At 38.2% G+C, this 26,089-nt stretch overlaps 1 protein-coding gene across 2 annotated transcripts in view; it reads left to right on the top strand.

Annotated features, from left to right (window-relative positions):
- RAD50 (RAD50 double strand break repair protein) overlaps positions 1-22,249 on the top strand; it is an 84,643-nt gene extending 62,394 nt beyond the window's left edge. The window contains exons 22-26 of one of the 2 annotated variants that reach the window (XM_044664664.1): positions 1,798-2,022; positions 11,297-11,382; positions 12,463-12,605; positions 17,245-17,378; positions 21,898-22,249. In XM_044664664.1, the coding sequence (XP_044520599.1) occupies positions 1,798-2,022; positions 11,297-11,382; positions 12,463-12,605; positions 17,245-17,378; positions 21,898-22,084 (775 nt within the window). In that variant the 3' untranslated portion in view covers positions 22,085-22,249. Of the gene's footprint in view, positions 1-1,797; positions 2,023-11,296; positions 11,383-12,462; positions 12,606-13,206; positions 13,381-17,244; positions 17,379-21,897 lie in introns of those variants that run through there. The other variant, XM_044664665.1, reaches the window with a different exon arrangement.
- Positions 22,250-26,089: the final 3,840 nt, after the last annotated feature.

The raw sequence follows: 26,089 nt of genomic DNA, 5'->3' as shown, positions 1-26,089 counted from the left end.
TTCCCTTGATTTCTTAGTATGTGCCTTAAAGACAGCCTTCCACTTCTATTAAATCTTATCCTATCTCTATCCTTTTCCCATTACAGTATGCAGGTATTAAGTGGTGCTGCAAATGAATATAAAGCCAGGTCTGGAATTTGGGTAGGGGGTGCGGGGGTGGGGGTGGGGGTGGGGGGAGAAAAGGTCCTACTATATTGTATTTGGAAAACCGTGCAGTGATCTTATTCCTTTCTCTGCCACAAAAACCTATCTTTTGTGCATCATTATGGTGATGCTATAACCTTGTGAATCATGAACACAATGATATCCGAAGAATCAGAATTGCATGTAATAGTAATGTAAATGGGTAATGTGAAAGACACTTGATAGGCAGAAGTGGGCCACAAAATATTTCCTACAATGACTTGTACATTGTTAAGAGATGCCAAAAAGATACCAATAAGCATTTGTTAAGTGCTTACTATGCTTTGGTACTGTGTTCAGAGATAAGAATGAAGCCATCTGTGTCCTCAAGGAACTTACATTCTATCAAACAGCTAGTATTCATCATCAGGGACATATAAAAAAATAGGTGGGCCTGTTGTGCAACAAGATCAAGTGATAGACAGCCCAAAGATATGCCTTTAGTATTTGGACAGGTTCCAAGAGAATTATGGGAAAAAACATTGACAAGAGTAACACAAAATGGAAAGCCTTGGTAGACTATACCAGTGGAGGGAGTACTCATGCTGACAAGTTCACAGAACCATTTAAATAGAATTATTTATAGAAAAGTAAATAGATTTCATTCTTTCTATATAATATTAAAAGTAAAACATTCAGATCCTCAAGTGGGCTTTTTATTTTATTGATTTCCATGGCTTACAAAATAAAGTGCTGGACTTAGAGTTAGGAGTACCAGAATTCAAAACCTGCCACAGTCACTAGCTATGTCACTTAATAGTTAACTTGATATGTCATTTTTCATTTTGCAAAGTGCTATATAAACATGTGACCCTATGGAATAGGTGCTTTTAGCTCCATTTTAGAGATAGAGGAAACTAAGAGAGAGGTTGTCATTTATTAGTGTTTAATAAGTGATTCTTAGCCTTTAAAATAGGTTGTAAAGATCAAATAAGGTTATATATGTATCCCTCATTCCTCAACCTGGCATATACATCTTAAATGAGAGATTTTATGACACTTGTCAGTAAGTTATTGATTCTTTCTGTTCACCTTTGGCTAAACTGAAATTTTTATTTTTTTTGAGGATTGTGGTATTTTTTCCATGATTCATAGCAATTAACATAAAAATATTGATGTTTTTTAAAATATGGATTTTTACTTTAGAGCAGTGATGGGCAAACTACGGCCTGCAGGCCAGATGTGCCCCCCTGAAATGTTCTATCCAGCAGCATGACATTATTCCTAATCTGATGAATACAATGAGTAGGATACAGTACAGTGAAACTTTGAAAGAGTTGCCTTAGAAACAGACTGACAGATGAGCATTTCCTTTCCTTGGGCCCCCTCTTTAAAAAGTTTGCCCATCACTGCTTTAGAGAGTACCTTGGAGTGCTTTTTTTGTAATGTAGTAATGTACTCCCCCCACCCCCTGCCCCCAAGTGAAATGTCTGCTCCTCTATATCAGAGACAATTTTGTTTCCTCTTTATATGTTCTAGCCCTGCAGTGCTTTTCATAAAGGAGAGGCTTACTAAGTTTTTATCAAATTAAACTATTAGCTGGTTTTTCACTTGAGGTTTTTGCAAATCATACAGAAGTCTTTAATGCGGTTTTTCATTTTTTTTCCTCTACAGTGAATATCAGACATTAGAAGAAAAAATAGAAACACTGAAAAGAAATCACAGTTTGGCATTAGGAAGACAAAAAGGTTATGAGGAAGAAATTATTCATTTTAAGAGAGAACTGCGAGATCCTCAGTTTTCTGAAGCTGAGGAAAAGTACAGAGAAATGATGATTGTGATGAGAACAACAGAACTTGTGAACAAGGACCTTGACATTTATTACAAGGCATTGGACCAGTAAGTGTTATCTTACAGATCCGATTCCCACTTTCTTCAGAAAATACACATTTCTCTAATTTTGTCTGCTCTTTTCAATAATTCTTTAGAGATTTATATTTTTACCTGTACATGAACTACAGACATTTCTCACTTTATGTAAGCAAACTGTTCTGCAGACTAAACATCTCTGGGGTTCAGCTTCTTTTACTGTAAAATTTATTAGAATAAATGGCCTGTTAACCTGCACTATTTTGACACGTGTTTTTAAACCTCTGAATATGAGAATATTCCTAAGACAGTGTTGGAAGAGAAAGAAACCTCTGAATATGAGAATATTCCTAAGACAGTGTTGGAAGAGAAAGAGAGAAAAAACTAGCAAGATGTCATATTCCTCAATGAAGGAGGGACACTAAGAAAATTAATGCTTAGTGAAGATGAAGACTTAAGGCTTGTATGTAGACGCTAAACGATCACCCTAGTGCAACTATCAATAATATGGAAATAGGTCTTGGTCAATGATACATGTAAAACCCAGTGGAATTGTGCATCAGCTATGGGGAGGATAGGAGTGTGGGGGAGAGGGAAAGAACATGAATCATGTAACCATGGGGGGAGGAGGGGAAGAGATTTAAAAAAAATACTAAGAAGACTTACGGCTTGAAAGAAAGAGAATGAGTTTTGGTGCTACAAAGCTTTTCCTGACTAGCCTCTTTCTCACAGAGACTAGTCCTATTTTGCAGTTTCAAGCACTTGACACAGTTCATATTTCACAATCTGTGCCTGGATTCTTGTTTTTCCTGGGCAACATACAGATGGGAGATGGGGTGTTGTATATGAGGAACACTAAGAAGCTCAGTTTGGTTGGATCATAGAACATGTGACAGGAAATATTATCGTATATGGCTGGAAGGGTATGTGTGGGGCTAGGTTGGAAAGGGATTTAAAAAGATAAACAGGCATTTATATTTATTTCTAAAGGTGATAAAGAGCCACTAGAACTTTAGAAAAGGAGGGTCCAAGTGAGGCCTGTGATTTAGGAAAAATACTGGTAAACATATGGAGGACAGATTGGTGTGGAGAAAGACTTAAAGTAAGGAGACTAAATTTGGATATTATTTCTATGGTCCAGATGATGGAAGAGAACAACCTGACCCAAAGGTGTGTTATTATTATTATGTGATGGACACATGAGATGTTGTGGAGATAGAAATGATAAGATTTGGCCACTGATTTGTGATGTTGAATGAGTGAGAGTGAGGAGTGGAAAAATCTGTTGGATGGATTGACAGGGGAAAGAGAGATTGAAGGCAGTAAAACTTGTTGGGAGACTATTCAAATTAGGTAGGTGAAAGACCTTGTGGGAAGAATAAGAAAAAATATATGTGAGAGATATTATTGGGATGGATAAGAGAAGATGAGGAAAGAATCAAAGATAATACTAAGGTTTTGAACATTGGGAAAAGACTAAAGGTTAATGTTCTTCTAAAAAAACTTTAGTGATTCCAATTTGCATAAAGGATAAAGTATAGATTGTTCAAGGGTCTCTGCCTGTTTTCCCATACTCTCCTACCCTCAAACCAAATCAAATCTACCATTCATTTCAGCATTTATTTGCCTTTTTTACTGCTATTTCCTCTTTCAAAAATGCCCTTTCCTTCCCCTCCTTCCCCTCCCTATCTTTTCCTGTTGAAGTTGTATCTATTCTTCAAGGTCTTTTTCAAGTGCTGGTTCCTTCATGAAGGTTTGCCTCATCAACCTCATCTAGATGTGATCTCATTCCCCCTTTTGAACCCATTATCTTGTCTTATACTATTCTTGTGTCATTTGACTGTATCCTATATTGTATTATAATTATTTGTGCACTTAATCCTTCATTTTAGGCTGGAAGAGGTTGACAGAGATGACAGAGATTCATACTCTTATTTATAAGCCTTGCCATGCTGTGTGAAGTATAAGAATTCAGTAACTGATTGCTAGACTGAACTGAAGGGAACCCAGCAGCTTCTGCAGCTATCAAGTCCATTTTTATAAAAGTTTTCCTGCAAACACTGAATGCACCTTTCCTCTCCTCAACAAAAATGGCCCTAGTTAACCTTCTTTTCCCTCTTAGAGTTAAGCTTGAATTCAGTGTAGTGTTGCATTTTTATGTCTATTTAAGGTAATGCAGGAAATTAGCCCTGCATTTTTAAGAAAAGCTGATTAGTATCTTTTATTAGTAATCATCTGAAAAATCACTGAGACCAAGTATCTCCAGTGGTCAAAGAATTTTAAGTCTAAATACGTATATAGGGGAAAATCTATCGTATTGTATCTATAATGTAGCAATTAATAGTCAACCCAGTTTTGGAGCATATTACTAAGCAAAAAGCAAATTTTCTCTTCTACCTAATGACTTTTTGTATTACAAGATAGAAAAAGCCTTTCGCAAAAGCCTCTCGTACACCACCTACAGGACAAGCAACAACCCTTTGAGACAGAATTCTTTAAGTAGTAGCTAAAACTCTTTGTAAAGGAAACAACCTTCATCTTTGGACCTTGCTTAGCACTCTTTTTTGCAGTTCTCTAATGCACTAATCATGTGTTATAGAGAAATGAAGTAAATCTTTAATCTTGTGGTTAAAGGGAGGGATAAAGGTGAGATAGGCATTAGGAGGAAGAATGAAAGGGGATGGCTGAATGTAGCGAAGGAAAGAATGAGGTGGTATTTTGGATGGCAAGGGAATGAATGGGAATATACAGGAGGGTAGCTGGAACAAGCTTGACACTGAGGCTAGAGACAGAGGATACTGGGAAGATATAGGCAGGATCCTTCAAGGTGAGGAAAGATATCTCTTAGATACAAAGGAGTTGGGCCAGTCAGAAATGTTTACATCTGCCTTGAGGGCTTCTCAAGTCCCTTGAGGGAAGAGTCGAAAGCCTCCTCCCTGTCATTGAAACTGATGGCAGGAGGAAGTCTCCGGTAAGACTTCCTGCCAAGATGGATGCCCGCAGTACCCTCAAGAAATAAAAGAAAATAACTCCTTCCCCCTTCAGCCCTTGCCTCAATCTTTGACACAATGATTCACCAGAGGGTTTGAGTAGGTAAGATTTATTTATTAATATCAGGATTAATCAGAAGGAGAGAGGGGTTTAGGGTTTTGTAACAGCCGCTAGGGAGAAAGCTGATGGTTGGGGAAGGGTCACAGGAGGGTTAGACTGAGAGAGAGCCTGCTCTCCCAGTCAGGAAGATTTGGTTGCCTTAAAGTAAAGTATTTACTAGATCAATAAAATAAGGGATAGCTTGATTTAAGGATGTTCTACTTGCCTACAGAAAACTAAAACCTACAAAGTCTAAACCAAAACCAAAACCACCCTTCCTCCCAGAACCCAAAGGGAAATTTAGGAAAGATAACAGGGGTATAATATGGAGAGGTCAGGGAGAGGTCCAGAAAAATCAGCTAGGTTCAAATTGTCCAGAGACAAAAGCACAGGCCAAGGCAAAGCCGAAAGCAAAAGCAGAGCCTCAGTTGGAGCTTCAGCTCTCTTCAAGCCTCAGGCTCCAACTGAACTTTCTGTGAAGATTCTAAGACTTAACTGCCAGGGCTGTTTACAGTTGACTCTTGCCAGAGCAAAAGCCTCTGTTGCATCCTTACATTACACATGTAATGTAGTTTATCACAGCAATTTGTATTTATATCTTATCCACTTGTTGATGTAAGCTCCTTGAAGGCAGGAATCTTTTCTTACCAAATTTATCTCCCTAGTTTCCAGCACTATACTTTGCAAGATAGGTATATCACATGTTTGTGAATGAGTAGATAAGTGAATGATGTCTGGAAATTATTTAAATAAAATTGCTTTTTTTAAGGTTACCAATGATTATTAAATCACCAAATCTAATAGCCTTTTCTCAGTCTTGACCCTTTTTGACCTCTCTGCTGGAGTTGATATGATTGACCACTTTCTCCCTTTGGGTACTGTTTTCTCTCTAGATTTTCTAGATACTGCTTGCCTGTTTCTCTTTCTTCCTGTCTGGCCATTCCTCAGTCTCCTTTGCTAATTTTTCATCTATGTTATACCCACTAACTATGGATCTCACAAGTCCTCTCTCTTTTACTCTGTTCTCTTTTTTTCTTTCTACTAAGTTTTCACTTGGTGATTTCATCAGCTCCCACATATTCAATTATCTTCTTAATACAGATGATTCCTAGATTTACATATCTAGCCCTAATCAGTTTTAAACCAGATAACTTGTAGATGTCTCCAATTCAGCCTTCCAAAATCAAATACATTATCTTTTCCCTCTAAACTTTCTTTTTCAACTTCCTTATTACATGTCAAGAACACCCTCCATCCTCTCAGACACCCTACTGGGGCATGTTACCTTAGTGTGGTGATGGGCAAACTTTTTAAAGAGGGGGCCAAAGGAAAGGAAATGTTCATTTATCAGTCCGTTTCTAAGGCAACTCTTTCGAAGTTTCATTGTATTGTATCCTACTCACTGTATTCGTTAGATTAGGAATAATATCCTGCAGCTGGATAGAACATTTGGGGGGGGCACCACATCTGGCCCACAGCCATAGTTTGCCCATCACTGCCTTAGTGTCACCCTCATTTACCCTCACTTATTTCCATTACCAAATCTTGTTTCTGTCTTTACAATAACTCTCTTGTATATGACCCCTTCTCTCCACAACAACCTCTCCCTGGTATGGACTCTCCTCACTTTGCACCTGTACCATTAGCCTTCCAACTGGTTTCCCTGCCTCCAGTGACTCCACTCACCTGTGAAGGTGATCTTTCTAAAAGCATTGGTCTGATCATATCACTCCTCTGTTACATAAAATTCAGTTCAGGCCTCCTGTTACTCCAAGGATTAATATAATCTCCTGTCTAACCTGACCCCTTCCCACCTTTCAATTCTTAGATTTTACTCCCTACAGTAGATATTCCATCTCCTTTCTTCATGCCCTTTCCCTGCCCCCCCACCCCATCCCTATTTAGAATGCCCTCTCTTTAAAGCTATACCTCTTGGTTTTCTTGATTTCTGTAGAGGCTTAGTTCAAATACAGCTTTCTTTAAATGGTCTCTCCCACTTTCCACATTTGCTATTGCCTTTTTCTTTCATATTACCTTCCATTTACTCTGAATAGTCCTGTATAACATATCTCTTCCATTAGAATGTGACTTTGAGCATAGGGACTGCTTATATCTGTTATATTTCCAGGACTTAGTACAATGCTTAGTACATAGAAAGCAATTAATAAATGCTTATTGTCTGGCAAAGTCACTGGTTGAAATAAATATATCTGAGGACAGCTAGGTGGCTCATTGGATTGAGAGCCAGTCCCAGAGATGAGAGGGCCTGGGCTCAGATATGACCTCAGACATTTACCCTATTGCCTAACTTTGCTGCTCTGATGCACTAATCATGCCGGAAGGAAGGAAGGAAGGAAGGAAGGAAGGAAGGAAGGAAGGAAGGAAGGAAGGAAGCAACTAGGTGGCTCAGTGGTTTGAGAGCCAGACCCAGAGATGGGAGGTCCTGAGTTCAAATCTGGCCTCAGATACTTCCTAGCTGTGTGACCCTGAGCAAGTCATTTAACTCCCATTGCCTAGCCCTTACCACTTTTCTGCCTTGGCACTAATGCACAATATTGATTCTAAGATGGAAGGTAAGGGTTTAAAAAAAAAACAAAAAACTTCTTTCTACATTTTCTCCCACATCTGCCTTGTTAAAATTAACTATTTGCTTTAGACTTACATGTATAAAGATTTCATGGGCACTGAATAGTCTGAATAATCACAGGACTCCTTGTTTCAAACAAGTATAAAATGCCTCTAAAGGAAAAGGAAGGAGATTTCTGGTACTGACACAGTGCCTTGACTTTAACACACATTTGCTGAATATAAGCACTTATGGAAGTATTAAATTATAGAAATGTGAAAAGGCATTGGTCTCTGCAGGGAGGATGATCTGTCCTTGCTTTCTGTTACCATTCCTGCCATTTCATCATTCCCTATGACCATGTCCTCTTTCCTAAGAGGCAGTGTGACGTGGCAGAAACAGCAATATGTTTTTTCATATTGTTTATTTAACTTTTTTTAAAATTTTGAGCTTCTAAATTCTTTATCTTCCTTGAGAAGGCAAGCAATTTGATGTAGATTACACATTTGTAGTCATGCAAAACATTTTCCCATTAGTCATATTGCAACAGAAAACAGACTTTAAAAATAAGAATAATAGCATTTTAAAATTCAGCTTTATTCTGCATTTAGACGCCATCATTTCTTTCTCTGGAGTATAACATTTTCTGGAGAATAACATTTTTCATCTTAAAGCCTTTGGATCATTGTATTGCTGAGAATAGCTAAGTCATTCACAGTTTATCAGCTTACAATATGAAACAGCAGTTTATTTGGGTTCATAAGATGCAGCTTGTGCCTTTGTAGCTCTAGGATTTTATTAAGTCATTTCTCCAGGTTTCTTATCTACAAAGTGGAGGTGATAATATTTGCAATTCCTTCTTCCCAGGATTGTTGATGATCAAGTAAGATTATTTTTTTAAACCCTTACCTTCCATCTTGGAGTCAATAGTGTGTATTGGCTCCAAGGCAGGAGAGTGGTAAGGGTGGGCAGTGGGGGTAAAGTGACTTGCCCAGGGTCACACAGCTGGGAAGTGTCTGAGGCTAGATTTGAACCTAGGACCTCCCATTTCTAGGCTTGGCTCTCAATCCACTGAGGTACCCAGCTGCCCCCATCAAGTAAGATTATGTAAAACAGTTTACAACCATTGAGTGCTGTATAAATGTTAACTCTTGCTCTTATTTTATTATTAGCTTTTCCTAGTTTTTAACAGTATCTTGTCAAGAGTCTACTTTCTAGTCAGTCCTACATGCCACTTTCTGATGAACCTGCCCTAATAACCCCCCCCCCCATACACACTTGCAATCTTTCCCTCTTCCAAATTGTCATGACATTCTATAGACCAGGTATTGGCAACCTTTTTGGCCGTGAGAGCCGTACAGTGCTCACAGTGCGTGCTCATGTAATAGCGCCTGAAAAAAATTGACTTTATGGCCCCTGCAGAAAGAGCCATACGTTGCCGACCCCTGCTATAGACTCTTCCTGCTCTTTGCCTTCTGCCTTGAATTATAGATGTCTGTGGGTCCATCTTCTCTTTCCTGTTAGACTATGTAAAAGCCCCCAGAGAAATGAAAATATGTCTCATTTACCTGTTTCCCGCTCATCTTTAAGCATAGCCTTACATTCACTCAGTAAATAAAGTGGTTGAGTTTTATAGCTAGTCTATTTCCCATATTACAATATTCTGAATTCTATGGTTTTTCTTTAAGACTTCAAAACATTTATTCAAGTATTTAAGTTACATCAGTTCTCAATGACTCTGAGATTCTCTTTGGAGTCCTTCTGATGATCAAATTATACTCCCATATCCACATAGCTCTGAGTGCAAAAATCATGTAGTGTCTCTCCCTCTCTTACCCTTATTTTAATGCTGTAAAAGTTTGTAATGTTTTTCTGTCCAGGATGAGAATAAGAAGGGAACAAAAGGATTTTATTTTTACCATATATAAGTTGAGTTTCAATGTTAGTGGAAGTGAATTTGTTTTTTAAAGTTTGAGTGAAGAACTCAAACTCAAATCATGGTTTCATGATTGTCCCCAAAAGGAACCCAGTAAAACTACTTAGAAGTTTGGAAGTTGGAGCATAATGAATGAATGCCAAGATCTTACAAATGGGTATAAAAAAGTAAAGAAAATGTGGGCTATTAGGAGGCAACAGATGGCATCCTCAACAATAAGCTGAGTGTGGATTTTAGTCATTTGCTGTTTTTTTTTCAGTTCTTTTTATAATTTGCATTATAATCCTTCATCTGATAATATTTAAAATGTAATTTATGTTGAGTCATTTCTTGTTTCTTTTGCTGGTGAATCAAAAGATCATGAAATGATTTTGCTGAAATAAGTAGCATAAAGTGAAGTTTCATTTTGTGAATCAGATAAGAAACCTGTTATGAAAGTAAAGTCCATCTCATATCTTTATTATACATTTTACCCTGAGAGTAATAATATCTTCCTTTGGGAGACAATGGCATGTAATATTTATAAAATTCCTAAGTTGTCCAAAGAAACTTGAGGCTCTTTTGTTGAAAGGTGACATGTCATTGCAAAGTTTCATTGCAACCAGTCACATTACTTTCAGTTTTGCAGTTATTTTTCCCTTTCTTTTGAATTAAGAATCTATTAGTTACCAAGTAAAATCAAGAAAATGTACCTTAACCAAATAGTGAAGATTTATGACAGCTAAATAGCATTTGGGGTTAAGATACAGATACCTGAGGTTTATTTTTTGGTATCTAAAACACCTTATTCTTCTAAACTGTATCATCTCCTCTGCATTGCAGCTTCTCAGAGGGTTAGAAAAAAAATGAAGCATTTTAGGCTTTGCCTAAGTGAAGAGGGGAAGGCAGCAGAGCTAGGGATTCTACACCTGTGCCAGTGCATGGCAGTCAGCTGCTTCTGCCCTGATGGAAATTTCTTCTAATGTTTCTGTGTGTGAAATCCTTTACTCTTATTAATAATTGTTCCCTTTGCTTAGTTAGCAGAGTAAGCAGTATAGGCAGATGATCTGCTTTATGTTAAGTGGTGGATCCTCTCCATGATCTGCATTAAAGATGGGTGGATCTCCTCATTAGAGACTCCTCACTTATTGGTGAAGGCAAGTCAGATATCCCTATAGGAGTCTAGCAGCCCAGACTCTAGTTTGGAGGAGTGATGGGAGTGATGGGAGCTGTAGTTCTGAGATGCTTAAATACAAGAGGAGGTATGGAGGAATTATTCTCCTTCTTAGCTTCAGTGTATCATGACAGGGGCTGATAACTCAAAGATTTGTTCTGCATATTCGAGTTATCTATATCTTCATTTCCCCTGACCTGGTTCCAACCCCAGAAAGCACTGTTCAACAAATAGTTGCTGTACTTTACATCAGTGGTAAGTGAGAGAAGTGCCTAAAAATCTTTCTTTTTACCTCCAATAACTTAGCACAACTTAGGTAAAAACTTCTGAAAGGAATAAATTTGTTTTCTTTGGTGTTTGTAATATATACCAAAAAAAATAACTTATTAAAATTCATTTCTTAATTGATTCAGTGGTCCCAATAGCGAAGCTGATCAATTGAAGCTTTCCAGGAAAAGACCAATGGGAGACTTGTGCCAGATGAAATAAAATTGATATGGCTCTTTTATAACGCGGAGTTTATAATATTAATTTGGTGGCAATTTTTTTCTTTTCTTAGTGCGATAATGAAGTTTCATAGCATGAAAATGGAAGAAATCAATAAAATTATTCGTGATCTCTGGCGAAGTACCTACCGAGGCCAAGGTGATTTTTATTTATTTACTTATTCCATTAATACTCTTTATCTAGAGTCTAATTCCACAGTTAACAGATCTGCTTTAGCCATTCCTTGAATTTCTTCCAAACATCCTGTCATCTTCCCCAGATAAACAGCAATACTCCTATGTCATTCCTAGCATTGTTGACACTCCAGCAAAAATGAAGTCATTTCTATGTTATATACCACTTAAGATGAAGCATTTTTGATGGCTCCTTATTTTCTAGGGCTTTGGGCTGGTCCTGTTCTTTCATTGCTACTCCTCTCATGTTGCCTTTTCTTTCTCACTCCCTTTCCATTATTACCTCCTACTTCCCCACTACCTTTCTTTCTGAGAATTTTAAAGACTTTTTATCTTGGTATGATCTTGTACCAAGAAGATAATGCTACATTTTCTATTCACAACCTTAACAGAGTTTACATAATTTGGCTATGATGTATATAACAATTAGTCTGAATTGTAATAGGAAAAAAGGGTTTGGGCTTATCTTCTTTTGAAGAATGTAGATATGGATACAGTCAGATAAAAAGAAAACCTATCATGAGGAAATTGATAGTGGAACTAAAAAGGGTGCTCCATTACCTAACCTTAGTTTTGGCATCATGTGAGTAATACTTCCTGACTTTGACAGCCAATTTTTTAAAAATTCAACTTCATATTTTAAAAGAAACTTAAAAAAATATCTTTTGTTTTCGACCTAGCCCATAGTGCCACCTTAATATGTGCTACTTAAAACCAATAATATCCTATGCCATCTGACCTATCTGAAATCAATCAGGAATTTTTTTCAATCAGTCAGCAAACTCTGGCATGGTCCTAGGCTCTGAGGATGGAAATCCCAAGTAGGTAAATTTGGTGTGTCACAGAGTGCAGGAGGTGAGTAATATTCAGTAAAGCTAGAAAGTTAGGTTGGGGTCAGGGTGCAAATGGCCTTAAAAGCCAATAGGACTTTATATTTGATCCTAGAGCTACTATTTTGATACTGATTGTGGTACTTCTCATATTGTTCAGTGTTCTTTTCAACAAAACATTCTTTTTTTCCTCTCAAACTCTTTCACTGTTTCAGATATTGAATATATAGAAATTCGATCTGATACAGATGAAAACGTAACAGCTTCTGACAAAAGGAGGAATTACAACTATAGAGTTGTAATGCTAAAAGGAGATACAGCCTTGGATATGCGAGGACGGTGCAGTGCTGGGCAAAAGGTAGGTATACAGAATTGTTTTCGCAATTACATATAGATAGAGCAAAAGGAGGGAGGAAAGGAATTATGATTCTTTCCAGGCAGAGATGAGAAATATGAATTCTGGCCCAGAGAGGTGGGTAGTGTAAGGGTTAGGAGCATATGATGTAGAGAGATCTGGATCTTACTCTTACCTCTGATGCCATCAATATGATCACTTAATCTCTCTGGGTCTTAGTTTTCTTGTCCATAAAATGGGGACAATAATAGCATCTATGTCATATGAGTGTGAGAATCAAGGGAAATAATACATGTAAAGCGATTTGCAAAATTTAAATACCTGCAAAACTCAGAATTCCCAGAATCATGGAATTCTAGAATAGGAAGGAACTTCAGGAGCCATCAAGTCCAAACTATAGCTGAAATGAATCCCTCTTATATAATATCCCCATTGCCAGCCTTTTACTTGAAGAACTTCAATGATAGGGAACACTCCACCCCCTGAGATAGTACATTTCATTTTTGAGTAGTGCTGTTAGGAAGTTTTTCTTGATACCAAACCATTGTTGTTCCTAGGGACCAAACAACAAGTCTCATTCTCCTTTCATATGATATCTTTTCAGGTACCTGAAGACAACTCTCATCCTTTTGGGTCCTCTCTTCTCAAGGCTGACCTGCCCCTTCTTCCTCAATTGGCTTTAACCTATTCTCTTATGACATGGACTCAAGGCCTTTCGCCATCCTATTTGCTCTTAACAATGCCCAAACAGAACATTAAATAAAGCATTCTAGATGTGGGCAGTCATCATTTCCCTGGAAGCATGTACCTTCATTGATACAGCCTGAAGTCATGGGTTTTTTTTTCCTTGCCACTTCACACCAAGATGATTTTTTTTTAAACCCAAGTACAAGACTTTGTATTTATCCCTGTTGACTCTTAGCCCACTGCTCTAGACTGTCAAGATATTTTGGGATTATAATCTTGTAATCAAAAGAAATAGATGAGTATTTGCAAAAATAAAAAATATATAAGCTAACAAATTAAGAAATTATCATCTTAATACAAAATCAGAAAAGGAAATAGAGCAAGTCATAAAGGAACTGCCATAAAAATATAGAAAGCTGTTATGAGTAGCAATAAGCAAAAAATGTTTACAAGAGAGACATGCACAAGGAATTGGATTGTAACTTCTAAGTATTAGAACTGGAAGGGACCCTAAAGGCTATTAGGGCCAAGCCTTTCATTTTACAGATGAAGAAACTAAGACTGAGAGAGCTACTTATATGTAGTAAGTGTAAGATACGATTTGACACCAGAGAATCTTCACTCCAAGTCTAATGCCTGTTGCCAAGGTATCTCCTCATTACTCTCTGTTGTATCTCTGAAAGGTCTTATTGGCTTAAGAAACTGCAATTAGTCAATACAGTAAATGAGAAATATAGCAATAACATTTAAGGTATTAAATTGAACTCATACTTTTTTTAAAAAAGCAGTCCAGTAGTATGAGTGTTAGCTGGCATATTTGAATCTTCAGACTTGCTGACATTGTCTCCAGTCAGCCAAAGGTATATTGACTTTATTCACATTTATTTATGTGTATATCTGCCTGGTAGGTAGTGGAGTGGATAGTCCTGGAGTTGAGAAGTCCCGAGTTCAAATTTGGCCTCAAACACTTCCTAGTTGTGTGATCTTAGGCAAGTCACTTAACCCTGATTGCCTGCCCTTTTTCTCATTTTTGTCTTAGAATTGAAACAAAGACAGAAGGTAAGGGTTTTTAAAAAAAAATGTATTTTTCTGCCTATAAACAGATAATGGATTTGGAGAGAGAACCATAACTACCATCCCTTAAGAACCTAATGAAAAAGATCCATAAGGTCAAGATATAGTTGATTACATATCTAGCATGAATTCCATGGTGCCTAAGCCATGTGCTAGATTGCATATCTGGGAAACATATGGAAATCCAATGGTTAGGACTATGTTGTGATTGGACCTCGAGTACATCACTGGTTTCAGTTCAAGTAGCTACCAGTTAAGAGAGAAGTGGCAAATATTAAAGACTCTAAAAGAGAAGTAAAGTCTTAACGGGCAATAATGTTGCACCTGTGATGCTACTTTATTGGAAGAATTGGAATTAAAAATACTTGGTCTGCGTAAATTGGAATAGTCACATACTACTAGAATTTTTTTTAATCTTTAAAGAGGGAAAATAAGTAACCTTTTCTCTTTGCTGAGGTCAGCACAAGAAATGGTTTAAAATGCACTGGGAGAAATTACCAGACTTACTAGACACATTCAGATGGCTATGATGACCATATTTTCTGACTCCCAAATTATGGAGTTTTTTATCTTGATCTGATGGACTGTTTCTTTATCTCACCTCCTTAGAACTTCATTTCCTTTCTAGAACTTGAGACTATCTAGGAAAATCCAGGATATAATAGTAGTCTGTAATATGTATATTCAGTGAAATTTGCCTGCCTGCCTTCCTGGATATACATGAAAATAGATTTATATAGTTCCTTTGCCTCTACATTAAAACAAAAACAAAAACTTTCCATGTAGAATATAATTCTACCTCTTGGCACTAGATCACGTGGCTTGTGTTGAAACTTAAACATCCAGAGATTATTGTCTACATTGGCTGAATTTTTATTTTCATAAAAAGCTTTCAAGTTTGGCTTATGCTTATAAACTTCCCTTCTTCAGACAGCTTCTGAGATTAGGAAAGGTTTCCTGCATTTCCATTTTAGCTGAAGAAGAATTGAAATTTAACTCTGGTTTCATCATTAGGAAATAAACAACTGGATAATTGAAAACTTCTAATTTCAGTGAAAATTTATAACAGCCAGTTCTTACCTCTATATAAGTGTAAAGTAATTCTGATCTGATGTTTTTACTTTTATAAGTGAAAGATGGGTTTATGAAAGCAAAATCAGAAACAATTTCACCTGGATTTTTCTCTCTTCTATTCAGATTGGATATGAAGTAATCAGATTCATACATTCAGTTAGATAACTGCTCATTTATATTAACTGTGTTCAGCCACTTTTTGTGTTGGGCCTTTGTCAAGAAGCTGCCCATTTCCAGTTAAAGGCAGTTGAAAACACTATCCTAACTTCTAACAGTTCAGGAAGATGGCTATAAATAAATGAAGCCCTATCTTTCCAAGTGAAGAGGGATTAACAACAGTTTATCACAACAGTTCTTCAGGAAAGATAGTCTTAGGATTGACCACCAGAAACCACTAAGAACTAAGAGAGCCAGGGGCAGGTACGTAGCACAGTGGATAGAGATCCAGGCCTAGAGGTCTTGGATAGAAATCTGCCCTCAGACACTTCCTAGCTCTGTGACACTGGGTGAGTCACTTAGCCCTATTTGCCTAGCCCTTGCTACTCTTCTTAGAAATAATACTAAGAGGGTCAGGTTTTAGTGGGGAGAATTAGACAGCCTCTGATGTACTTTCTAATACAAGATTGTATATTTCATCAAAGCAGACTGCCTGCTGCCAGGGTGAAGAATTATAGCAACCCCCTCAGATTTAAGGTCTTTTTAGACATTGTCAGTTTTACCTCATACATTTCAGTGATAATCTTGAATAATCACCTTAAAGGAAATTAAGAATCAGAAATTAATGATGTAATAAGAGCTCCTGGTAGTGATTAGATACAACTTTGAATAACATCTTGCTATAGTGGAAGGAGCACTGGACAGGTCATCAGAGCTCATGGCTCTACTGCTATACTGACTAGATAGCTTTGGGCAAGTTCTTTATGTCTAGTAGGTAGGATCATGTCACTCTTCTTGGTAAAAATCTTTCAGTGGCTCCCTATTGTCTTGAGCAAAAGTATCAAATACCCATAAGCTGCAGCAACCCACAAATGCAGCCTGAATCCAATTAACATGTAATTGGAAAATATGTAACAAAATTAATTAAAAAGATATGTAGTTTTCTAAATCAATTTCTAAATCAGATATACAGGTATTCTTATATACAGTTTAGTACCATTTTCAATTTGATTTTGACACCAGTGGTCAAGAGGATCTTAAAAAGAACCTGCTCATGGTTTTCCATTAGCTACTCTTTTTATCTTATCCTTTTTCACAATTTTTTTAGGTTTTGTTTTGGAATTTCTTTGGTTACTTGTTTTGTCATTTTCTGTCTGGACCTGTGATTTCTTTGCTATAGGGAACTCCTAATGAGGAAACTTTCCACTGAGATATTTAGTCACTGTTCTGCAACTTGGAGATTGCTGGAGGTCACTGTGGAATGAAGTGACTTGTCCAGAGGCACTCAGCCAGTAGATGCTAGGTGCAAGATTTCAACCCTGGTGTTCCTAATTCCAAAACTTGCTTTTTCCATTACATCACCCCATGTCTCTGGTAGTATTGGATTCTCAGTATGTAGTCCGTGATAGAACACAGTTCTCATGAACTTTGGCTTCTCCAGAATGTGGCTTACGTGGTTGGTTGAGATCCTTTGGTTGGAAATGACACTTATGATATTTCCTTGAGCCTGGCAAACACAAGAGTCCATCTTCCAGGCTCAGATTCCAATACCTTTTTCTTCTGGGAGTTTGTTTTTTTTTTTGGTTTGTTTGTTTGTTTGTTTGTTTACATTTCACAGACTTAGCTCTAATTGCAATTCCCTTTCCCTCAGGTACTTGCTTCTCTTATCATTCGCTTGGCCCTGGCAGAAACCTTCTGTCTGAACTGTGGCATTCTTGCCTTGGATGAGCCTACGACAAACCTTGATAGAGAAAACATTGAATCTCTTGCACATGCACTGGTGGAGTAAGTATTTATCACATTGGGAGGGGGCAGTGGCAGCTTTATAGCAATAACTTTTTATTTTAAATAACATCAAGAAAAGTGAATTCTCATTTAAAATAAGCTTCGTGGAGAATTTGATTTGTTTCAGCTTAAGAGTTTGTCTGTTTGTTGGAAACTTGAAAAAAAATATTCAGCTGGTGTTTTTCTTAACTGATCACACACTGGACCATCATTAGGAAAGAAGTGTTTTTTTTTTTTTCTTTGATTCTTCTCCTTTTTTGTGTATGTGAATTTGACCAATATCAGAAGATAAGAACATATCCAGACATAAATGAATCTCTATTATGTATATCTTTGTCTTTTTTAAGTATATATTAAATTTAACATAAAAATAACACTTTTGGGGCAGCTGGGTAGCTCAGTGGAGTGAGAGTCAGTCCTAGAGACAGGAGGTCCTAGGTTCAAACCCGGCCTCAGCCACTTCCCAGCTGTGTGACCCTGGGCAAGTCACTTGACCCCCATTGCCCACCCTTACCAATCTTCCATCTATAAGACAATACACTGAAGTACAAGGGTTTAAAAAAAAATAACACTTTCTTGCTTATTTCTGTTCCTGTCTAAATTTCCTTCTGCTCGTTTCTGTGTATTTTAAAATGTTTCATTGATGTTCCTTTCTTTTTCTTCATATCTCCATTCTCAAAACAAACAAAAAAAAAGGCAAAAGCCAAAGGGCTTTTTTTTTTTTATGGAAGCATTAAGCAAAAAAAAAAAAATCACACATTGGTTATATATGAAAATATATATCTCATTCGGCACCTATATTATCTTGACATCTCTTTCAAAAGATGGGGAACATGTTTCATAATCATTCTTCAGAGTCATGATTGGTTGTTGCTTTGATAAAGTTCTTAGATCTTTTGACATTCTTTTTCCTTTAAAATCTTGTAGTTATTGTATCAATTATTCTCCAGATTCTTCTGCATTCTGCAACAGCTTCTATAAGTTCCTCCCAGGCTACTCAGCAAATTGACTAAAATACAAAAAAAGCCTTTTTCCACTCCTCATTGTTTTACTGGCCTTCAGATCACTCTCCTTTTCTAAAGGAGTTTGCTCCATGATTCTGTCTTCTCTACCCTGTTCCCTGTCCTCAGACCAGGTGACAGAAGCATACATTGGTTAAACACTTATTATCTACAAGGCACTCTGCTCTTCTTGTCCTCCGTTGACATTCTCCTGGGGGAAAAAACATAAGCACAAATCATTATTATAGTACAAGAAAGATGAGAAGCCATGTGACCTAGTGGATTGAGAGCCAATAGGAAGACCTGGGTTCAAGTCCCACTTTGGCATGTGCTAGCTGTGTGACCCTTCTTCATTTTACCTCTCAGTGCTCTGAGCAACCCTCTGTAGTTGTCCCTTACATTAGAGGGGTTACCTTCTATAGCAGGAGAGGGAGCTTCCTCAGTGAGCTTCCTCACCTTTTTCAGTGAAACCACAGGTCTAGTCCTTATCCCTATCCCTACAAGGAGGTTAGAGGAGGATGAAAGCCATCAGCCGGGGAGATCAGGAAAGCACAGCCTATCCCAAGGCTGAAGGGGGAACACCCCAGGGGGCAAGGACAGCAATAGTGAGAAATAGATGTGGGAGGCAGAGACACCATCAGGGAGCTCTGACACCCCTCCAGGTGAGATGGGCTAGCCTGGTGGGTGTGGGCAAGGGAAAGGGGATGGTAGAAGAGACACGATAGAGGCAGAATCAACAAGATTGGGCCACTGGTTGGTTGCCCCACTGTACTCTGGCTCCTTATCTTGACCTTTAGGAATCTTGTCTTCTTTCTTCAAAGCCTTTTCTTCCTTGTGATTGACACTTTTCCCCTTCCCTATTTTCCTTAGACTTCTTGGTGTTATCCCTAACTTCCTCCCTCCCCGCTTCCCTTCCTCTTTCCCTTCCTCTGTCTCTTCCTTCCCATAAATGTTATGTCTCTGGAAAGAAAGCAGGGACTGTTTGCTGTGCCCCCTAGAGTGGTAGCACCACTCTTCTTTGGTCCTGACTTGAAATTTCATTAGAGAGTCTAGGGAACTCTTAGTGAGGAATTTCTTGTAATCAACACCGATCAGTCACTTCTTTACAACTGGATAGAGTCTAAGAGGGTTGCCTACATTGCTGAAAAGTTAAGTGACTTGACACATAGCCAGAATGGATTATAGAAATTGAGATTCCAGGTCATCCTGACTATCCATTACCTGATAATGCCTTGTTTTACTTGCACATAAGTGGCATTTTTACATGCCTGGTGAATTGAATTGAATTTCTTTGCTTGAGAGTGTTCATGGGAAGGTGTGGCATGTGCTGCCACATAGTCCCAAAATGAGCTGATTTTACTTGAATACCTAACTGGTGTTTAATATTAAAAAGTTAGAACACTTTAGTCAAATATCTGTCAGTGGGAGAAACTCAAAGACATAATCTTTGTGCTTCCTGATTTAATAACATACTTTTAAAAAGCCAGGCTTCCAGTTTCTACCAATTTGGGAGCTAACATCTTTTCTATGTCAAATTAATAACATCATGAATATGTAGTCCTTATTTTGAAATGACATTCTTGGTTTGATGAGACAGTAGGGGGTTATAGATATTTTAATATTTTAAGGACTCATGATTTCATAAATATAGTTACTCTCTCCCACAGCAGATCACAACCACTCTTTAATTTGGTGAATGGTCTTTGAGAGTTGTAGTCAAAAAATTCATCATCCTTTGGCATATCTGGTGAGGAACCTCTAGCAAAGGCTGGCAGTAGTCAAAACTCTTCAGTTCAGGAGGACCTGCCTGACTAGAACTTGTGCTCTGCCCCCCTAGTCTTTGAGCCCCCGGTGTCACCTCCACCACAGGATCAGGCTTCAGATTAGGATTTCAGTGGAAATACATTGTACACATTCAGAAATAAGCATTTTTCCTATATTTTAAGTTTGTGATAAAAAAAAAAAAAAGAAAGAAAAGAAGCCACAATTCATTTATGGTATGCACAGGGATGTCAGGTGGACAGCTTCAGCTTCAGAGCAAACACAACTTTAAATAGTGACATTAAGTAGAAATTGCAAAATTGTTTCCATTTTTGTCACTTGTAGAAATTATGAGGGGTAGGGGCAGAAATTGTTTCTTATTTATTCAGACATATACTGGGTATATTTTACGTGTGTATTTTAGAAATACATACATCCCAAAAGGCAGTCACTACCCTTACATGCCCTTCTAAAAGTGATGTTGTACGTGCTTGACAGGACATCTCTTAGCCCACGCCTCCCTGTTCTAGGGACGTAACATAGCAAGACAGTTGACATGGTTCACAGGGAGTTGAATAGTCGTTGATAGAACTTTCTCCATCCTCCAACCAGTTGTCATCTTACATGCCTGCTGTGTTTTGCTACTACTCAGACCTATATCTGTGGCATGGGTTAGCATTTTTCTGAATCCTCATATTGCCCCACTAAACCTAAATTTCTTTAACTTTGATTGAATATGTTCAGCTTCTCCCCACAAAGCACAAAAATTTTCCCAACCCACCCACTCACTTACCTTCTGTGTGTCATAGCAGCGATGCATCTGATAACTGGTTGGGACTCATTTCTAGGTAGGCTCAACTCCTAAGAAAACTCTGGGGACCACTTGTGTTATTCCCCCATCCATCATCTGTAATTTTGTTTTTAATATCACCAGAGAAGAAGAGTAAACAGGTCTGGGAAATTCCCAAAGCAAGGAGAGCTATTAGTTTTGAATTAAATTATGAATTAAATGAAGCAGATATTTAAAGCAGGCTTTCCTACCCGTGCAGAATTGTTGGAATTTCTGGACCAGAACTGTTGGAGTTTGTGCTGTAAATAATTTCACTTCTTGTAGGTGATTGGAATTCAAGTGGAGCTGCCAAATTGTTGAGTCCATATAACCTAGTGAAAAGTAGGATTTGGAGCTGGGGAACCTGGGTTATATCTTGACCCTGCCACTTAGACTTCTGGGACCTCGAGCAACTCATCTAACTTCTCTAGGCCTTAGTTTTCCATGCTGTAAAATGAGCTCTAAATCTGTGATTCTGATTCAGCAACAGTCTTTAAAATGTAATGTATGACTTCTTCATCCCTTATCCTCATCTCAACTATTACCTGGCTCAATAGGGGCTGGATTCCCCATCCTTCTTCCCAGCGTGAGAGATTTAGACACTAACTGGGAAAACAGTCATCATCATTCACACTGGTACACTTTGTGAACAACACAAGAAATAGCCCATTTTTGTTCAGATTAATATAATACAATTTATTCAAGGTCCTATTATTTGGTTTCCTGGCTTCAAAGAGGTCATATGAAAGGTAATGAAGTATCCACACGTAATATGTGGCATTTAAGTTAAGAAAAAGGCTATGAAAAGTCTGAGAAGCAGCATCATTATTGACTTGGTACAGGAAAGGAGAGGCTTCCTGGGGATGAAGTACATGCTATGGAGAAAAGATTCTTGTATCTTCAATAACGTGTGAATATTTTGTTCCAGGATAATAAAAAGTCGTTCTCAGCAACGCAACTTCCAGCTTCTTGTGATTACCCATGATGAAGACTTTGTGGAGCTTTTGGGACGTTCGGAGTATGTGGAGAAATTCTACAGGATTAGGAAGAACATTGACCAGTGCTCAGAGATAATCAAATGTAACGTCAGCTCCCTGGGCTCCTATGTTCATTGAAGTCTTTCCAAGTAGCTCTCCCTCAACTCACTGAGATGAAAGCACCTGTTTTTGACCAGCAAGAATGACAAGAGCCCTGCTAGTTGTCTCTGTCAACCTGGACCTGAACTTTTGAACATTTGAATGTGGTTTGATTATAATAAAAATGGAAACTGTAATCTTAAATGGCATTTGTCTGATTTATGAATCCTTCAAAATCATCACTGAGATTTTAGACATGTGAATGGTTTCTCTGGCACGTAAAAAATGGGGTAATGTGTGTCCAATAGATACATGAGGCTGTAGAGGGAAGCTTTCCACTGGGAACTTCTAGTCCTATCTCTGCCAATAACTTTCTATTTGAGCTTAGTTAAGTCTCTCTCTTAGCCTGAGCTTTTTCTTATCTGAGCCTCATTTCCTCATGAGTAACCTGGGAGTTTTGAAGTATCTGTCCTACTCACCTTTCTTGGTGCTTATTTCTTAAATTGAAACCATTGTGTGAAAAAGTGCTTTGAAAAGAATCAAGTTGTGCAGTGTGTTGGCAGTTTGCTGAAGTACATGTCTGTTGTCTGCATATATTTGCATGGCTCTGTAATGTGTGTTTAAAGGGACACAGAAGAATTGCATTTTTCTTGGCAGGAAATAGAAACCATCCCATACCCTGTGTTACCCAAGAAAAGAACTTCCCTCTTGGGAGGTACCCAATTTGTAGTCAAGATCAACAATAGATTAATATACCAGAATAGTCCTAGACAACTAAAATTATGTAATTTAACACTATAAAAAACATAACTTCATTAGTTGATTCCAGCTGATTAAGATGCATTTCCTCTACACTTAAAGTGAAAACCAGAGGAAGAACTATTATGGGGCACCGTGGCGACCCACCTCTGCTAATTACTATGTGGCAGGAAATAACTGAGATGTGTTATTTAGAAAACACTAGCCAGTCTAGTCCAGGGGTCTATGAATTCAAGTTTTTTAAAAAAGAATTTGATAACTATTTTAATACAATTGACCTTTATAATACCATGTATTTTATGTATTTAAAAACATTCTGAGAAAGGAATCTGTGGGCCTTACTGCCAAAAAAAAGGTTAAGCACCCCCCCCCCCAGTCTACTAGAACCAGGTTAAAGGATCTTCTAGGGCTTTTTTGTCCCTTCTAACTGCTATCAATCAAAACCCCTAACCTCTCTAGTCAAGACTTCATTAGACCATTAGAGATGACTAGGAGAAATGTGCAAAAAATGAAAATGACTAATGTTGGATAATTGAGTTGCCTCATTTGCCTCATAAAGACATGTTTAGGACTTAAAGTTGGAAGAGATCTTAAAAGATCATCTAGTTTGTTTTGTTTTGTTTTGTTTTATATCCTTACCTTCCACCTTAGAATCAATACTGTGTATTGGTTCCAAAGCCAGAAGAATGGTAAGGGCTAGGCAATGGGGAGTTAAGTGATTTGCCCAGGGTCACATAGGAAGTGTCTGAGGTCAGATTTCAACCCGGGATCTTTCATCTATCAGCCTGGCTCAATCTGCTAAGCCACCTAGCAGCCCCCGAGATCATCTTCTAATTTCCTCATTTTACAGATGAAGGTCAAGTGACTTCCTGAATCACCCTAGTAGCAAAGATGGGATTCCCATATATCTTTACTGCTTAATTTCTTGATGAAATTTTGCCCATCCTTTAAAGCGAATGTCACATCTCCCCACCCAATATCCAACACATTATTCTGCATCCCTTATGCACTTGACAAATATTCGTTGAATTAAACAGATTACCTGTAGGCAGCCTTACTTCTTGGCCACAAGTCAAATGTGGAAGAGGCCTGCCCTGATCTTTCCAACTCTTTGGTAAAACAGGAAGCCATTTATAGAACCAAAAAAAAAAAAATAGCTATTGAGGAGATTAACATCCAAACAATTTATGAAGGGTGTTTTGGGCCAATAGTCAAGAAAAATGACTTGCAGGTCCCTCCAGATTCACCCCACTTGTGAACCTGATTCCAAGGTGCCCTGAAACATGACAGATAAGAATTCTGAGGCCTCTGGTACTTATCACTTGTGTGACCTTGTGCAAATCACCTAACTTACCTGGGCCTCAGTTTCCTCCACAAAATGAGGGGCCTGGACCAAAAGGCTTCTGAGATGCCTTTAGGCTCTTGGTGATCCTCTAAGATCTCCTCTGCTTTTAGAGGGATTGGGGTGTCAATTGCCAGTTAAGCATCTCTCAGATTAAATTCTGTGGCCATCATATCCTTTGACAGGAGGAAATTACTTCATTTAAAGAAAATGCCATCATTTTCAACTTTAATTCATCATTTGCCTGTTAAAAAAAATTCCTAGAAACAAAATCTGTGGGAGGATTTTCGTTTCTTAGTCTGTTACCAGCAGCCTCTCACGCCTGGAAGATCAAGTCCCGGTGACAGCGACATTCTTACCGTCTGCTCCACCCCTCCTCAACCACAGCAAAGTGGCCACATTTCAGGTCTGTTGATCTGGGCGGTGCCATGGACAAAGGAAGACCAACACATCCTAGTCCTCATCTTCCTAACTTCTGCTGTATTTGACACATCACTTCTTTCTGGGGCCTGTACCTGGGTATTTGTGCCAAGACTTACTTGGTTCTCCTACCTGTCTGGAAGCTTCTCAAAGTCTAGATCATGCCCTATCCAAGGATGGGAACCCAAGGCTCTGTCCTGGGTCTCTTTTGTTTCTTTTCCAGCTTCTCAGTGATCTTTGCAGGTCCTCTGGGTTCAGTTTTTATATGTAGACAAATTAGAGGATTCAGAACATAGTAGAGAAACTTGGAGACAGAAAGATCTGGACTTGAGTCTTGCCTCATATCTTTACTAGCCATCTCCCTGGGATTCAGCTTCCTCATTTCTAATCTGGAGATAACAAGAGGGTTCCAAATAGCATTCAACAAACAGCAAACGCTGTGTGCCAAGCATTGCACTAACTATTGGGATACCAAGACCAAAAAGGAAAAAAAAAATTAACAGAGCAGGTAGGTAGCACAGTGGATAAAGAGCCAGGTGTGGAGTCAGGAGGACCTAAATTCAAATATGGCCTCAAATACTTCCCAGCTGTGTGACCCTGGGTAAGTCACTTAATCCTAATTGTCTTGCCCTTGCCACTCTTCTGTCTTAGAGTTGATACTAAGATAGAAGGAAGAGTTTTAGAAAAAGTTACTCCTTGCCCTTAAGATGCTTACATTCTATCAAGTAAGTTTATGTATGTAAAGGGTCTCACAAACCTTCAGCTCCATATAAATGTGAGGTATTAGAATGATGAATCATTATATATCCAGCCCTTTTCTCTCCTGAGCTCCAGTCTCATATCAGTAACACCCAATTGACAGCTCTAATTGGATGTCTTGGAAACATCTAAAATTAAACACGTCCCAAAAGGAATTCATCTTTAACCCAAAAGTGACCCTTCCTCCTAACTTCCCTAGTTCTGCTTTTGAGAGAAAATATTGCTCAAGTGGTTGTGACCTCCTGACTTTGTAGTTCTTCTGGGTGTATGGAAGGGGCAGAGAATGAAGTCTTCTGACATTTGCCTCCTATCGTGAGCACAGCATTTCAGCTCATTAGGCTTTGCAAGGTCCGTAGCTTGGTGACATGAGGACGTGTAGGGTAAGGGTGATGTGGTTAGGAGTCCACAGTGGGGACTTCCATTTATCTGCCAGCCAGGTTTCTGAGTCAATAGTCTGGATGTATATTTCAGAAATAAGTGTACACAGAGTCATAACCAGATTGAATGTAAAAACCTGGCTACGTGATTATCTGGCATCCCTGATGGGATGACATTCCTAAAGCATAAAGGAAGAAAAGTTTCTTCACATGGAAGCCCTTATGGCCTAACAATACAAAGAGACTAAATTAATGTAAATTACCTACATGTACAGTTATTTTTTTAAATGTTTCTAAATTTAAAAAATTTTGTAAGAACTGATCAAATGCAGCAATGGTCCTACTAAAAGAAAGTGCTGATATAAGTAAGAGACTGAGATCCCAAAC

Source organism: Gracilinanus agilis, chromosome 2, assembly GCF_016433145.1.
Source record: "Gracilinanus agilis isolate LMUSP501 chromosome 2, AgileGrace, whole genome shotgun sequence".
Classification (NCBI taxonomy): Eukaryota; Metazoa; Chordata; class Mammalia; order Didelphimorphia; family Didelphidae; genus Gracilinanus; species Gracilinanus agilis.
The sequence above is the reverse complement of the archived record's forward strand: the minus strand, read 5'-3'. Positions and strand labels throughout refer to the sequence as shown.